Below are 13,356 nucleotides of genomic sequence, written 5' to 3' on the forward strand. Positions count from 1 at the left end.
CTGTTACTGCTGTTCCCGATATTTTTTGTTCATTGAATATTGCTATTTGCCGAATCATGGTGCACGTCCCACTCCCATACATACAAAACCTTACCGCTTCACGAGAATAAAATATCTCCTTTCCCTAAAACTCAGGCCAATTGACAACGCCGCGGGGAATCAAAGGGTATAAAGGCGGGTATTTGCCTTTTTGCTTTGTCGAAATATCGAAATCCCAGATGTTGACTGGTACTGAGCAGCATCGTAGGCGAGCCCTGTTATTTCAAATCACATGTTATTTTAAATATCGGTAACAGTTACCGACTGTTCCATATCGATATCTGTTCCAAAATATCTGTGACAAGTATTTCGCGTCATCCCTACTTTACTAGCAATATTCAATGGTTTATTCGCTCCTCCAATACCGTACAAAGATGTTTGTGGTTTGATCGGCTCAGCCACCTCTGGAGACGCGAGCCACTCGTGCCATCGAAACGTTTGAAAACCATTCATTCCCTACACGGCTTCAAACCCCGAAAAACTCAGCAAATCCTACCAATGGCTGCCTGTTCAGTTTTTTCTAAATAAAATTTTCCCAACTTCCCCACCCTGTATAAGTGTAGGAAACAATTGTCGGTGTGTTTGTATTGAAAGCGCGAACGCCATTGGTGGGGCTGCAATTGATTGTGAGATTCTTTGAATTGCTACATCGATATTGGCCGGGGTTTTGCCTTCCCATTAATTGGCTTAACAGCGGCCTTTGCGCTAAAACTCATTAATTTATAACAATTTCAGTGAGAACAAGATCAATTGCGGCTGATCTAGTGGGCTGGTTTGGGCTGTGTGCATATGAGTCTAGATTGTTTCAAGAACATGTCGGTGTCGCCGGTCAATCGAGCTGCAGAAGTAAGTAGTTTTTTCCGCAAAATTGACTAACAACAACAATTGCTTTGATAAGAGTTTTGATGTAATTTTTGCTCCCCCTGTATACAGAGTGATCAATTTAAAATTTTCCACCTTGGTCAAAGTCCTCCACTCATATATGGATGAAATGCTTTGTCCTCTATCTATGGCATTGATTGACCTGGATCTGAACAACGTATGTGACTCATTGCGTGACTGATCTCTTTGTGACCAAATGCGATAAAATTGTTATAACAATCGCGGATTTTGTTGATGTTTTTCATGTAGAAATCTGCCGGCGAGTTGCCCAACACCACGCCTGTTCCTTCCGGCCATTGTCTCCTCCGTCATGTTGCAACATGCTTTCGTGATTGGTAAATCACCGGCAAAGTCTTCAATTTATAAACTGCATTGCAATCTTTAGAGATAACTGGGCACTGCAAAGGACAAAGTGATCATCCATCATCGCCTTATCCGGATCCAGGCCACTTCAGTTTGCAGTTGGCATTAAAGAGACTGCGAAATTATCTTATCTAATTCCTTGTTTAGTCTCTGAAACACTTTTGTTTCCATCAGTGGAGGTTTTTTCATGTATTTGTGTGCTTCATTATGGCTGCGAGTGAAAAAGATGTGGAAGTTCCAGAAATCGAAACTGATGGGAACGTCATTGCCGTTGCAGCGGTGGCTGTGGTTTCAGTTCTTCAGGTGCGAAACGCACTGACTGGTTCGTGCAAACTGCCAAAAATCTTCTGCTAATGGGTTTTTCGATTTCCAGAAATCCTTGGATGTTAACAAATACGCCACAAAGAAAACCATCGCCCAAGGCCTGCTGGATGTGGCCCTTCTAACAGCGAATGCCTCCCAGTTGAAGTACGTTCTTCAGGTGGGAGAAAAGCACGAATTCTACTCGCTGATGTTGAGCCTGATTAGCCTCTCCATTGTTCTGCAGGTTGGTAGTTACCGATTGTCAAAGAAGCCCGGATTGGAGGCATTTTTTTAAAGGTCCTGATCGGCATTTTATGCCTCAGCCTCCACCTGCTCTCAGATTGCAGGCTGCACCTCAAGAGCTACCATTCCATGGCTTTCTATCTCAACTACACCACTACCGTGTTTTCGTTTGTTATTACCGCATTGAATTTGATCGTTTCCTGTTTTGACCCCACGGTGGCTCGATACGCGATCTTTGAGCCTCCTGATGTGTCCTCTCTGGGAGTGTAGGGAGGAAGGGAGAGCCTCATTTGCTTGATTTGCTCTTTACACTCTTTGCCACTATTTGCTTTGTTGTGATGTGTGGCATTTTTTTTCAGTTGATTGTGGCGATACTTTTTGTGATAATCGGCGGGCTGAACATAAACAAGAGCCAAAACCACCGGGCAGCCATCGTTCTGAATGATTCCATACTGATTTTCATTTTTCTCATTTCCGTCATCAACGTTATCATTTCCGGCTTTGGTTTGGAGTACTCCAATCAGCCGCTGCGGCTCATAACGCAGCCGGAAACGGCCAATAAGATTAGATAAAAGCTGGCTGATGGTTTTTTATCTTTCTGCAGGTGACTGCCGGTTTGCTGTCCGTTTTAATCGGCATTCTCAAAAGCTACGACAGCACCCAAATCGACGTCATCATTCCCATTCTAAACCAAATCGCGCTGGGATTTGTTACAGGCGCCTTGTTCTGTGATATAATCAAAATGAACTTTGGCCTCGACCCCGCCCTGCCCGTAAACTCCTCCCTACCTCATTAGAACTTGCAGAAAGATGAAACGCCAAAGTTTTATCGGATTTTGTTTTTGGTTTTATTTATTTTTTCTTCTCAAAGATTGCACAAGCGTGCCTGTGCGTGCTGCTCGGTTCCACATTGAACATCAACAAAGAAGATCACTGTCCCAATGCAAATAAGGCAAACAACACCATTATGTGCATCAACATTGTGATAATGGCCATCAATGTGTTGATTAGTTCATTTGAAATGAAGGAAGGATCCGATGTTTTGGCCCTGTTGATCGGAAATCGGACCCAACTATCCAGCCCATAGAGGGAAACAGAGGCTACTTTAGTGAAAATGAATTCGATTTTGTGGCACTTTTTTAATTTATGACTCTCTGGAACTAGCTACGATGGTTCCATTTAATGATAGGAAGTATGTAATATAATTTTTATATTTATCTGCTGTTCGTTTTCTTCATTTGTTTGCCCTACAGAGTTTTAAGATTGTCAGAATGGCACACTTTAAAGAAAAATGCATTTAATGCTGAAAAACATCAGCGTTAGTCAAACCGTTTCAAAACGTTATCCAATTTTTTGCATAAACACTGTCATTAACATTAACTCTCACAGTTAAGCCCAAATAAATAAACAACATTCCAAGCAGTCCAGCAAAAAGAATGTACTTCTTATTGCTACTCCCTCGTATCACTCGTATTTACCGACTGTTGCGGTGAAGTGCCCCTGGTACGCGCCGTTTCCATACCAACCGGCCATAAACAGGTAAACAATCAACAACCAGCTGAGTTGATCCTTCGATCTTAGGTTAAGATGTCAGACAGTGTCAAACAATAACCCCCTGGGAAGCAGCTTGCAATATGCGCAAGTGTAGCAGGAATTTCGAGCAGGACAAAGTACTGCAGTGGAGCGGTGATTAGCCGAATAATCTCCCAAAAAACACTTGAATTTATCAGTGAAACCTGCTATTGGTCACCAGTGTTTGGCGATTGAATCGGCCCATTCAACTGATTGTAAAATGAGCCCCAAATCCGTGTTCTGTCCTCACTACGCGGTGATTTTCTAGTGAACAGTTACAGCGAAGGCCTGGTGTTTGGATTGAGGGTAAGTTCACTTAATTGATTGTCGCCTAATTAGGACCAAGTGCTTAGTGTGTTTGTTTATGGATGTTGTACGAACAAAGCAGCAAATGTGATTAATTGCCTGTTTTATTGTTGAAACAAGGCCTTGGCTCGCTTTGTGCATAATTTTGCTAGTTCTGTGAAGCTTGCCATTCCACATTTCACCCCCATTGAGTGGTGTAAACCATCATCTTAAAGGTAAGGTTGGGCTTTCAGTTGATTGCATGAATTTTCACTTATTGTCCATCGACATTTTTTTGCGAGCAACGTTTTGTGCTTTATTGGCATAACAATTTATTTATTATTTGACTGGCATTGGGAAATTGTTATTTTTCACCAAACGCGATAGCGCAATGGTCAAATTAAGCAACTAGTGCGCTCTGGGTGCTTGAAACTGCTAATATTTGGATGCTGTACTTGTACTAGTAATTGATAAATATTTGGCATATTGAGCATAAATATTTACGTTTTAAGTCATTAGCAAGCTTGCAAACGATCCTTAATAACAGGCAGTAGTTTTCAGGCAATGGACACTTTAAGAAACAGATTCACTGCGCAAAAATCGAGCTCCCAAAGATACTCCGATGATGATGAGTCGAAGTTCCACAAGCCGATGCCCTCCGGGCACTTTATGGCCATCTTGGGGCTGATATTGGTGACGTTTTCCCTGGTCATCTACATCGAGAAGCAACTGCCCAAAGGCGTGACCATAGCGGAGGAGCATCTGCATCCTAACGGTTTCATTGCGGAACGCGCCTATAATATATTGAAAAATCTCACCCAAATCGGTAGGAATTGCACATCCATCTTAGCCAGAGGCTGAAGAACTGCCTTTTTCAGGCCCCCGCACTGCGGGTAGTTACGAAAACGAAGTGTTGGCTGTTCAAGTGATCACCAAAGAGATTGAGGGGATTTTAGCGACTGCCCATCCCAATCATGTAGTGGAAATGGATGTGCAAAAGGCGTCCGGGGCCTTTAACTTGGCTTTTCTCGATGGCATGACCAACGTCTACCAGGACGTGCAGAACATTGTGGTGAAAGTTGGCTCCAAGATCAACTCCCCACACAGTTTGCTGATTAACTGCCACTTTGATACCGTGTTGGACAGCCCAGGTAGGCCCGGATATTTGAAACGGGCAGAGTTTTTCAACGTTCCATTAATTCTAGGGGCTAGTGATGACGGGGCTGGATGTGCAGTGATGCTGGAAATCTTAAGAGCCCTAGTTCACTCTGACAAAATTCTCCGGCACAACATCATCTTTTTGCTGAATGGCGGCGAGGAGAACTTCCTGCCGGCCTCTCACGGGTTTATCACCCAGCACAAATGGGCCAAAGAGGTGAGACGCCATTCAAGCAAAAAACAACGAAAATTGAGCGACTTTTGCAGGTTCGAGCCTTTATAAACTTGGAGGCCTGCGGCGCAGGCGGCAGGGAAGTGCTGTTTCAGGCCGGCCCCAACCATCCCTGGATTTTAGAGACCTACTCGGAGGAAGTGCCTTATCCCTATGCGTCTTCGCTCGCTCAGGAAATATTCCAAAGCGGCGTTATACCTGGCGACACGGACTACAGGATATTTAGGGATTTTGGAAACATTTCGGGTGAGGACTAATTGATTTGCTTTTCCCTTTTAAGAATCTTACCGGTGAAACGTTTGTGTTAAATCCAGGGCTGGATTTTGCCTGGTCGTCTAACGGCTACGTTTACCACACGAAATTCGATTCAATCGACAACGTGCCTTTGGGTTCATTGCAAAGAACTGGCGACAACATCCTGGCTCTGGCCAAGGGGATGGCGCAAGGCCATCAGCTTTCCAATGTCGAACAATACCGCCCTGGCAATTTAGTGTTTTTCGACTTTTTGGGCGCTTTTGTAATCCGCTGGACTATGCCGGTATCGGATCTCATCAACGCTCTGTCTGTGATAGTGTCGCTTTATTGCATTTACTCCAATGCTGAAGAAGCCCGCAAATACACCGGTAAGTTTAGCCGCAGCCAAACAGTTTTTTAGTACTAATTCGTTTTTCCTTAGGTGTCAGCAAAAGAACGTACATCAAGAAACTGGGCAATATCATCGGGTTGATCGTATTGTCGCTGCTTCTTTGCATGCTGTTCGCGCTGGGTACGGCCGCCTGCTTGATGGGGCTCGGCCGTACCATGAGCTGGTATGCGCGGCCCTTCTGGGCCTTCTTCATCTATGTGATACCCACGCTTGTGATTTCCTTGGTTGCCATTTTAATGCATGCGAACCACTTCACTAAGGTATGTTAGGTTGATAGTCTATCGAATTGCGCTGATGACTGATGTTTTTTGCAGGAAATAGCCATGTTCCCCTGGACAGTTTTCCAGCTGTACTACGATGCGTACCAGCTGCTGTGGACCATTGTGCTTCTAGTGGGGATTCCCTTGAGAATTCGCTCTAGCTTCATTGCCCTTACGTGGGTTGTTTTTGCCTCGATCGGAAACCTGTTGAAATCGCACTTGTTTGGACAGTGGCGCAGTAAGTCACTAAGCGAAGAGTAAGTTTGGAGATGATATGTGAATTTTGCAGGCAGAAACTGGATCTTTCTGCACATTTTCACCGTGGGACTGCCGTTTGTGCAGGATTTCTACCTGATGATCGGCGCTTTGTATTTGTTCATTCCCATAATGGGTCGAGCGGGCGCCGGTAAGTTTCCGTCTACTAAGTTCGTTTGCCTTCTTCAATATGTCGTTATTTTTTAGGCAGCCACGCCGAATACCTGATGGCGGCAATGATGAGCTTGCTCTTCGGCAAACTTTTCTGCTTCGTTACTCCGCTCATCCTCCTGGTTCGGAAAGTGGATCGCATCTTCAGCTTCTTAACGGCAATTTTTCTGATGTCGCTGGCCGTACTGCTGCTTACCCCCCTTGGGTTCCCCTATTCGCACAGTTCCGGGCTTTTGGCACCTCAAAGGTTTATGATCGCGGTAAGTGTGAAAATATATCATCCTGAGCGGTTGGGGGCATTTGATCGGGTTCCAGCACACTCAGCGGACCTTCCATGGGCCGTCCTTGGCCACCACGAATGTCTCCAGCGGATACTGGCTGGTGGACATGGACATCAACAGTCCTCACACGGTGGACAGCCATGTACCAGCCATCCGTGACGCCCAATTGGTCGACAAAGAATGCAGGGATTATTTGTACTGCGGCCTGCCCTACCTGGTGCCGGTTCTCACTATGATATGGAAGACTCATTGGGTTCCAGGGCCTCAACCGGTGCTCCTCAAGCCCGTTAATATGACGATAACCGCGCGAACTCCCATTGAGGGTGGCGAGCGGTTCAGCTTTACGGTTAGCGGTAAGTTGAGTGGGAAGTAGGGAAGAAATGGGTCAAAATGGGGTGTTTTAGGCCCGGCGCATATTGGGGTGCTGCTGTCGCCCATGAAGGGCGTTGAGATTAGCCGCTGGAGTATCCCTACTCCCGAGCCACTGCCTGGGCCCTTGTGGAATGGCAGAAATACTTATTTTATTTACTACGCCCATGGGTTGGAGCCCGTTCCTTTCCAGTTCTGGATAGACTTCCAGGTAACCAGGACCAAAAAAGGACAACTAGTCAGGCTATGTATTTTTATGTGCTTCAGATTCCTCCTGATCACCATGAAGCTGTGATGGACTTTGCCGTCACCTCCCACTATCTATTTGGTGAAGGGAAAGCATCCGAAGACTTAAAACAGTTGGTTGATCAGTTCCCCGACTGGACGGCCGTCAACTTTTGGACAGCCACCTACGAGTCTTGGATCATTCGGTAAAAGCTATCGGGGGCGAAAAATTCAATGTGATACTTATCTGTTATTGGTTGAAGACGGCGAGGCCCTAGAATTGTACATAATAGTCTAGGTATATATAACTATTTATTACTTTAACGCATTCAATTGTATTTTGGCTGTTTATCGCAAGACTGTTAATGTTTACTTTCCAAATATTTGATTTGATTTTCTGTTGCTTATTAATTGTTTAGCAAAAGACGCAAATCGAATGGTCTTCCCAAAATTATAATTGTGTTCTGTTCTGTATTCTGAAATGTTGCTTTCTCATCTGTGATAGACAAATGTTTGAAGGAAAACGAAGTATTTTTCGGTTCAAACGTCGTTGAAGTAATGAATGCCGTAGTGTTTGCTTAGTTGGAAAATTGCCTGAAGACCAAAGCGTTCAACTTCAAGCTGAACTTTAAACATGAATTTAATAAATTTTAGCAAACTTCGTACTCTCCTGCTTAGTTCCTTGGTAGATGTGCCTTTTTCCTTCTCCTTAACGCTTCTAGGCTACTTTCTTGCCGCCGTTGAAACTGTTTAAAAAATTTCCATGCTGATATTAAGGGTGTTTCTTGGGTATTTGCGAAACTGTTGTAGTATTTTGCAATGTAATCGGGGAGTTTTGGTTACGTGTTCCGTAATGCCTCCACTAAAATCCCAATTAGTTGAACTAGGCTGTAGTAGTTACGAAACACCCTGCAAATAATTAAGCCGCCCAATCAGTTGTTCAGGGGTTGGGAGACCTTTAGAGTTCTCTTTGGAAACTGTTTAGCTTCTACTAGAAACCTAGAGCGATTTTCACTTTAGCTAGGTTTCGTTGAACCCTTGTTACCATTCTAGAAAGTTCTTCTTGTCCAATTGTTATGTACGGATAGGGGGCTATCCGTAAGTTAGGACTGAAATAAACTTGTGATAAATATTCCGCTGTTGTTATTATGATGATTACGACAATTCCAATGTAGCGTGTGTGCATGGGTGGTACCCCGATTATGTCGCCACAACTTAATTTAGAGTTATAAGATTTCGGCAGCCCGCGACTGAGCATTAAAATTGCTAAGTAGTTCTGCAAAATGGTGAAAATTAAATTAACATTCATGAGGTGTTAATGGAATTTTACAGTGTGTGTCACTCACATCACTTCTGATCGGGCCGTGTAGAACATGAAAGGTGTAAGGTGGCTTGATGAGACACAGCCGAAAATCAAATACATTCAGCTATGCCGACATCTTGCCTGCTCAGCCTTTCTAATCTGCGCCTCTATTTAGCACCTCATCGGGGCCGCTATTCCATCAACCTGTGCGCTTGTTAGAACCTTTTTAAAACCGTTTTAAACTGAAACGGCACACAATTTCGTGAAGCGAACTGTAGGATGTGATGACTGAACTCACACAAGCTAAGTTGGGGGTGTTTTATGAACTGAGGAGGTGATCCACGTTTTTGCTGGGGTTTTCAGTGGTCAACCTCAATTTTTTCCAGCAAAGTTTGTAGTCCATCTAAGATATCACTGTCTGGTAGTTGAATCTAACTCGTTGACTTACCTGCAGTTTAACCGCGCTTCAAGAAAAGACAAATTTGAATCGGTGAAGAGCGACGCTTTTTTTCTGGGAAATATCTGCAAATTGAAATCAATCAGACTCACCCAATGGTAAGGCCGAATCCTTAAGCACAAAACGTGGTCACTTCGACTTCCAACCTGCTGGTAGCGAGGCGCGGTACGCACTGAAGTTGCGACTTTCGACCCTTTTCACTACTTCCAACGGCCACTGCATCACTTCCTCCAAAGCACGTGCTCACCTGGTACCTGTACGGTACCGCCTTGGAACCAATCTCACGTACTGTTCAAACTGTCCCCACCCACACTCGTTGCGTGTGTTTCGTCTTGGCTATACTGGGTGATGGAAACAAAGCAAGTAGCCAGAAACTGGCTCGTTATCAGTCTGCTGACTAGTCATTGGATTAATCCAGATTTTATCAGCGGAATTTCCTATTGTGGCATTTCTTGGATGCGATTAGGAACTGGAGATTATGCGTCATTGTTCAGGGGTTTCTCTTGATGAAGTTTAGGCGATGTTGGGCTTGGTTCGACGATTTTGCTGATTTTTTCCAGGTTTTATCATGGATGGAGAATTTTTGTGCGGACGCGAGGCGCTGTTCTCCATAGGGAATGAGCGGAATATTCCAGTGTTTTCCATCACTTTTATGTGGAGATTTCTTCATTTTTTGTGTCTAATTTACTGTCGGGTTCAATATTCGAACGAGCGTTTGTTTTCGCGTTTTTTTGCGCTTAATATAAAATAAGTAACAACGCGCTTTGGACGCTTTGCTGTTCGATGCGGCATTTTTAGTTAACTAAAATGGGATTCAAATTGGAGATTTTGCGGAACATTAAGGAGGTTTAACTGATGAAAAGTCGCGCATTTTGTAAAGATTCGATATTTCACCCAACTTATTCAAATTATGCCCATACTGGGTGGTTCTCGTGTGTGTAACTGAATGTTTTTCGACTTTGCGGCTTAACTTCCTCAACTTGGGGGGTTTTTAACTTTGATAACTACAATTTCTTGTAGTTTCCTGCTATTGCTTGATGTTTCCTGCTATCGCAAAAGTACCGTTCTTTGGAACTTTATGAACTGCCAGTATTTAGGGCTAAATAACACTGAAAGATCTAAATGGAAAACTGAAATCATTGATTGCTTCCGTGCTTTTCACCGTATTTAAACACCCCGAATTTTGGCAAGGGAGAATTTTTGAACAAAAACTGTTGATTTTCGTGTTTTAGATCGTCGTCGATAGGAATTTAATCCGTGCTAGCGAAACGTCAGGATTAAATTCCTATCGACGACGATCTAAAACACGAAAATCGCTATTCCTAGGCTGCTGAAATGTTAACTATAAACATTGTTAAGATTGTAAAAGAGAAAAAGTTGAATAATTTCTATTTGAATCAGCACTAGTGACCACATTCTTTGGAACAGGCACTGATCGGTCACCATCGGCCACTTAGCATTCAAGCGGCGTGTTCATCGGCACTCCACATTGTTTTCTACAATCAATGCTTCGCACATCTTCGTTGCTGCCAGAGGAAATGGGCAGCTACGTGACCAACATTTGGAAACTTAATGGGCGACCATTGTGGTCCGTCTGTTTGCATATAAATCGGCCGTACTCGCCGCGATGGACAAATTTGGTCTGCCTTTATAAGCGACAAAATTGCCTTTGATATATCATAATGGCGCTGCAAAAGGAAGTGGAGGACGTGATGGGTGCCAGGCCTTTCCTGTTCCAATCGGCTCATCAGCAGCTAGAAAATAGGCGCTGTTGATTTCCTGCTGAGCGCTGAATTTTATTCGAAATTTCCTTTTTACAAAATCTGGTTTAATCAAATGTTTACTGTCGGTTTTATGGCACAACAATCGATGTTTTTGTTTACCCGCCACGTAGAGGAGGCAAACATTTATTCGGGCCAAATTGGGTTAGCAAGTGGCGATATAAAATGCGAACAAATAACTCATAAAAACATAGGAAAAAACCATATAAACAACCGGGTTTTAGCGTATATACCAGCGTTTTCTTTGGTCAAGCTTTCAATAGGCACTAGGAGGAAAATAAACGGGAATAACGGAACTTCTCGTATAGAAAAGATGACGACAACCGTTCTCATTTGTTGCTCAAATAGAATTCATTTTTCCGCCCGATTATTCCGACCTGTTGTTGGGTGTTAATGGGCTTTGCAATTACACTTCATTACCAGAGAGCGATTGTGTTTACCTTGTCCATGCAAGTGAGCAACGGATGTGTATTTAAACAGGCATTGCTTTACTTGTGGTTAATGTGCGTGAGCTTTTCCAAAACCCCAGATCGTTGCTCATTTATTTGCAACCGCACACTTGTTTTAATTTATTCAACGTCTCCAGTTAAAAATGAATTGAATATTCTGGACAAAATGACGATGTATTTTTTTGGTTAAGAATCGTGGACAGAATGGTGGATGCCATTTATTTTAGTCACTTTATTGAAGAATTTTCGCACGTTGTGCGACTGTTGCATTTAGCGTTATAATGGTGATTATCTGGATAACTGTGTATATAACTGTCATTTGCGAACCTCCCTGGGTGGATTACTGTTCGCATTTAGTGGGAATTCCTATGAAGATTCCCACTAGAAAAGACCGGTGTTTTCTGTCACAAATGACACTCATCTGTCTCCCTTGGCAGCATGTAAATGACACCTTGATTTAGTTACGTAGATTTACACCATGCGCGAGTTCAACTACCGAACGTGGCGCTGCGAAACGTCAAATTACTCGTTGTCGAGTGACAGTTGAGACTTGTCAGACTTGTTTCTTTATTAGACTTGATGACATTTATTATTATTTTTACATTACTTTTCGATCTGTTTCTATTTCTTTACAAGCTTGCAAAAGTTGATTAGACCAAAACGAATCACAACCAGATGTAAACACCAATGTGACACCGACGTCAACAAAACAAGTGTCAATTTACCACTTAACTTGTAGTTATAATTTTAGCCATCAGGGGGAGTCCGGACTGTTGAACTCGCGTGCCCGTGCCATATACAGGGTGATTGGGAAAAATATCCCTTTGTATGCGCGTTGGACACCTTGTACACTCTGGCCCGCAATGTTTCATAATTTACACCCCCTGAACATGTTGCGTGAGGTCAGTTCAGTTTGAATGGCTGTTTACTTGTAATCCAGATCGCAATCCGGATAATTACACAGTGGCTTAAACTGTGCGTTTTCCCGCGAGTTTTCCTTTCGGGGAAAATCGATAGGACCGAGGACAAAAGGCGCCAGTGTAATGCAGCACGCCGTGCAATTCGCGTGGGACACTTCGGTGTCCCTTTTAACCTCACTTTGACGACTTCTCGCAAACTGGCATTGCCAAAGCTGCCCAAACAGGCTAACATGTGCCTAAACCATCACTGACTTTGGGCTGCTGTTTCGGCTTGAAATTTACCGAAAATGATTCCGTCTGATAACTGTGATCAACGTTCCAGCAGTAAGCTATAGTGCTAACAAATACTTGCTGCTTGCTCAGATTTGCGCTATTTCATCTCTGCTCTGAGCTATCTGATCTTGGTTGGTTTGAGGCGTTGCATGACTTGGCTAACTGTGCTTTTGAGACGTTCACTAAAAGATAAAAATAATGTATTGAATGGTCTCTTTTTGAGTATGATATAAAGACTATATAAAGACTATATACTTTATAAAGTCTGTAATTTTTGTTTGTACATTTCTGCAAAAATAGATGTTATTTATGTAGTTTTGAGGATCACAAAAGGACTCCCAGATATGATTAGGAACTTGGCGTGATTGTAGAAAATTCGACACTTTTTTGTCATTTTAGAAATGGTTGGAACAGCATTAGTGTCTACAGTAGAATACGTTTCACCTAAATCGTCATCTTTCTCATTATCGCTTAAAGCTGTAGATGAGGTTACGGAGTCTATAATTTGCTCATCGATCAACATTTCTCTTGTAAGAATGCCATTATCAATGCTCACATATTCGAAGAAATCGAAATCACTCAATTTGGTTTTAACTTGTTCTTCGACAACATTAAGACATCTTCGTCTGTGTCATACTCGTAGTCAGAGTCTTTATACTTTTCTAACCATTCGTTAAGTGGAATTTCATCGTCTCGTTCATAATCATTTTCTTTTCTTATAAATCCCCCATGCTTAAAGCAATTTGCAATGGTTTTTCGGCTAACTTTTTGCCAAGCTCTATGAATGAAATTGTCTGCATCTAAGAGATTTATAGAAAATGTTTCATTTTTATCGATCGCCTCTAACGTTTTCATAAGAAGAATTTTTCACCGGCAGACTCTCCAACAAT

At 43.0% G+C, this 13,356-nt stretch overlaps 2 protein-coding genes across 10 annotated transcripts; both read left to right on the forward strand.

Moving 5' to 3' along the window:
• Nucleotides 1-616: 616 nt before the first annotated feature.
• Nucleotides 617-3,046, forward strand: LOC109536411 (ninjurin-2). 6 transcript variants are annotated; one of them, XM_019902612.2, is made up of 3 exons: nt 617-885; nt 1,658-1,831; nt 1,885-2,428. In XM_019902612.2, exons 1-3 carry the CDS (start codon nt 829-831, stop codon nt 2,098-2,100), a joined length of 447 nt encoding a protein of 148 aa, XP_019758171.1. In that variant the 5' UTR covers nt 617-828; the 3' UTR covers nt 2,101-2,428. The 6 variants fall into 6 exon arrangements, with proteins under 6 accessions (XP_019758171.1, XP_019758170.1, XP_048523789.1 ...); XM_019902611.2 differs by lacking the exon at nt 1,885-2,428 and adding an exon at nt 2,435-2,666 and having other exon boundaries at nt 636-885; XM_048667832.1 differs by lacking the exon at nt 1,885-2,428 and adding an exon at nt 2,701-3,046 and having other exon boundaries at nt 652-885.
• A 368-nt stretch (nt 3,047-3,414) lies between these two features.
• LOC109536410 (endoplasmic reticulum metallopeptidase 1) lies at nt 3,415-7,944 on the forward strand. Of its 4 annotated transcripts, none has more exons than XM_019902606.2 (14): nt 3,415-3,707; nt 3,828-3,922; nt 4,241-4,512; nt 4,565-4,837; nt 4,892-5,061; nt 5,112-5,322; nt 5,391-5,699; nt 5,753-5,982; nt 6,037-6,220; nt 6,272-6,388; nt 6,445-6,668; nt 6,724-7,042; nt 7,094-7,269; nt 7,326-7,944. In XM_019902606.2, the coding sequence occupies exons 3-14, from the start codon at nt 4,251-4,253 to the stop codon at nt 7,491-7,493; spliced, it is 2,643 nt and encodes an 880-aa protein (XP_019758165.2). In that variant the 5' UTR covers nt 3,415-3,707; nt 3,828-3,922; nt 4,241-4,250; the 3' UTR covers nt 7,494-7,944. The 4 variants fall into 4 exon arrangements, with proteins under 4 accessions (XP_019758165.2, XP_019758166.2, XP_019758164.2 ...); XM_019902607.2 differs by having other exon boundaries at nt 4,248-4,512; XM_019902605.2 differs by lacking the exon at nt 3,828-3,922 and having other exon boundaries at nt 4,248-4,512.
• Nucleotides 7,945-13,356: the final 5,412 nt, after the last annotated feature.

The sequence above is a fragment of the Dendroctonus ponderosae genome, unplaced genomic scaffold (assembly GCF_020466585.1).
Source record: "Dendroctonus ponderosae isolate FM_Combo_2020 unplaced genomic scaffold, Dpon_F_20191213v2 Dpon_F_20191213_6, whole genome shotgun sequence".
Taxonomy (NCBI): domain Eukaryota; kingdom Metazoa; phylum Arthropoda; class Insecta; order Coleoptera; family Curculionidae; genus Dendroctonus; species Dendroctonus ponderosae.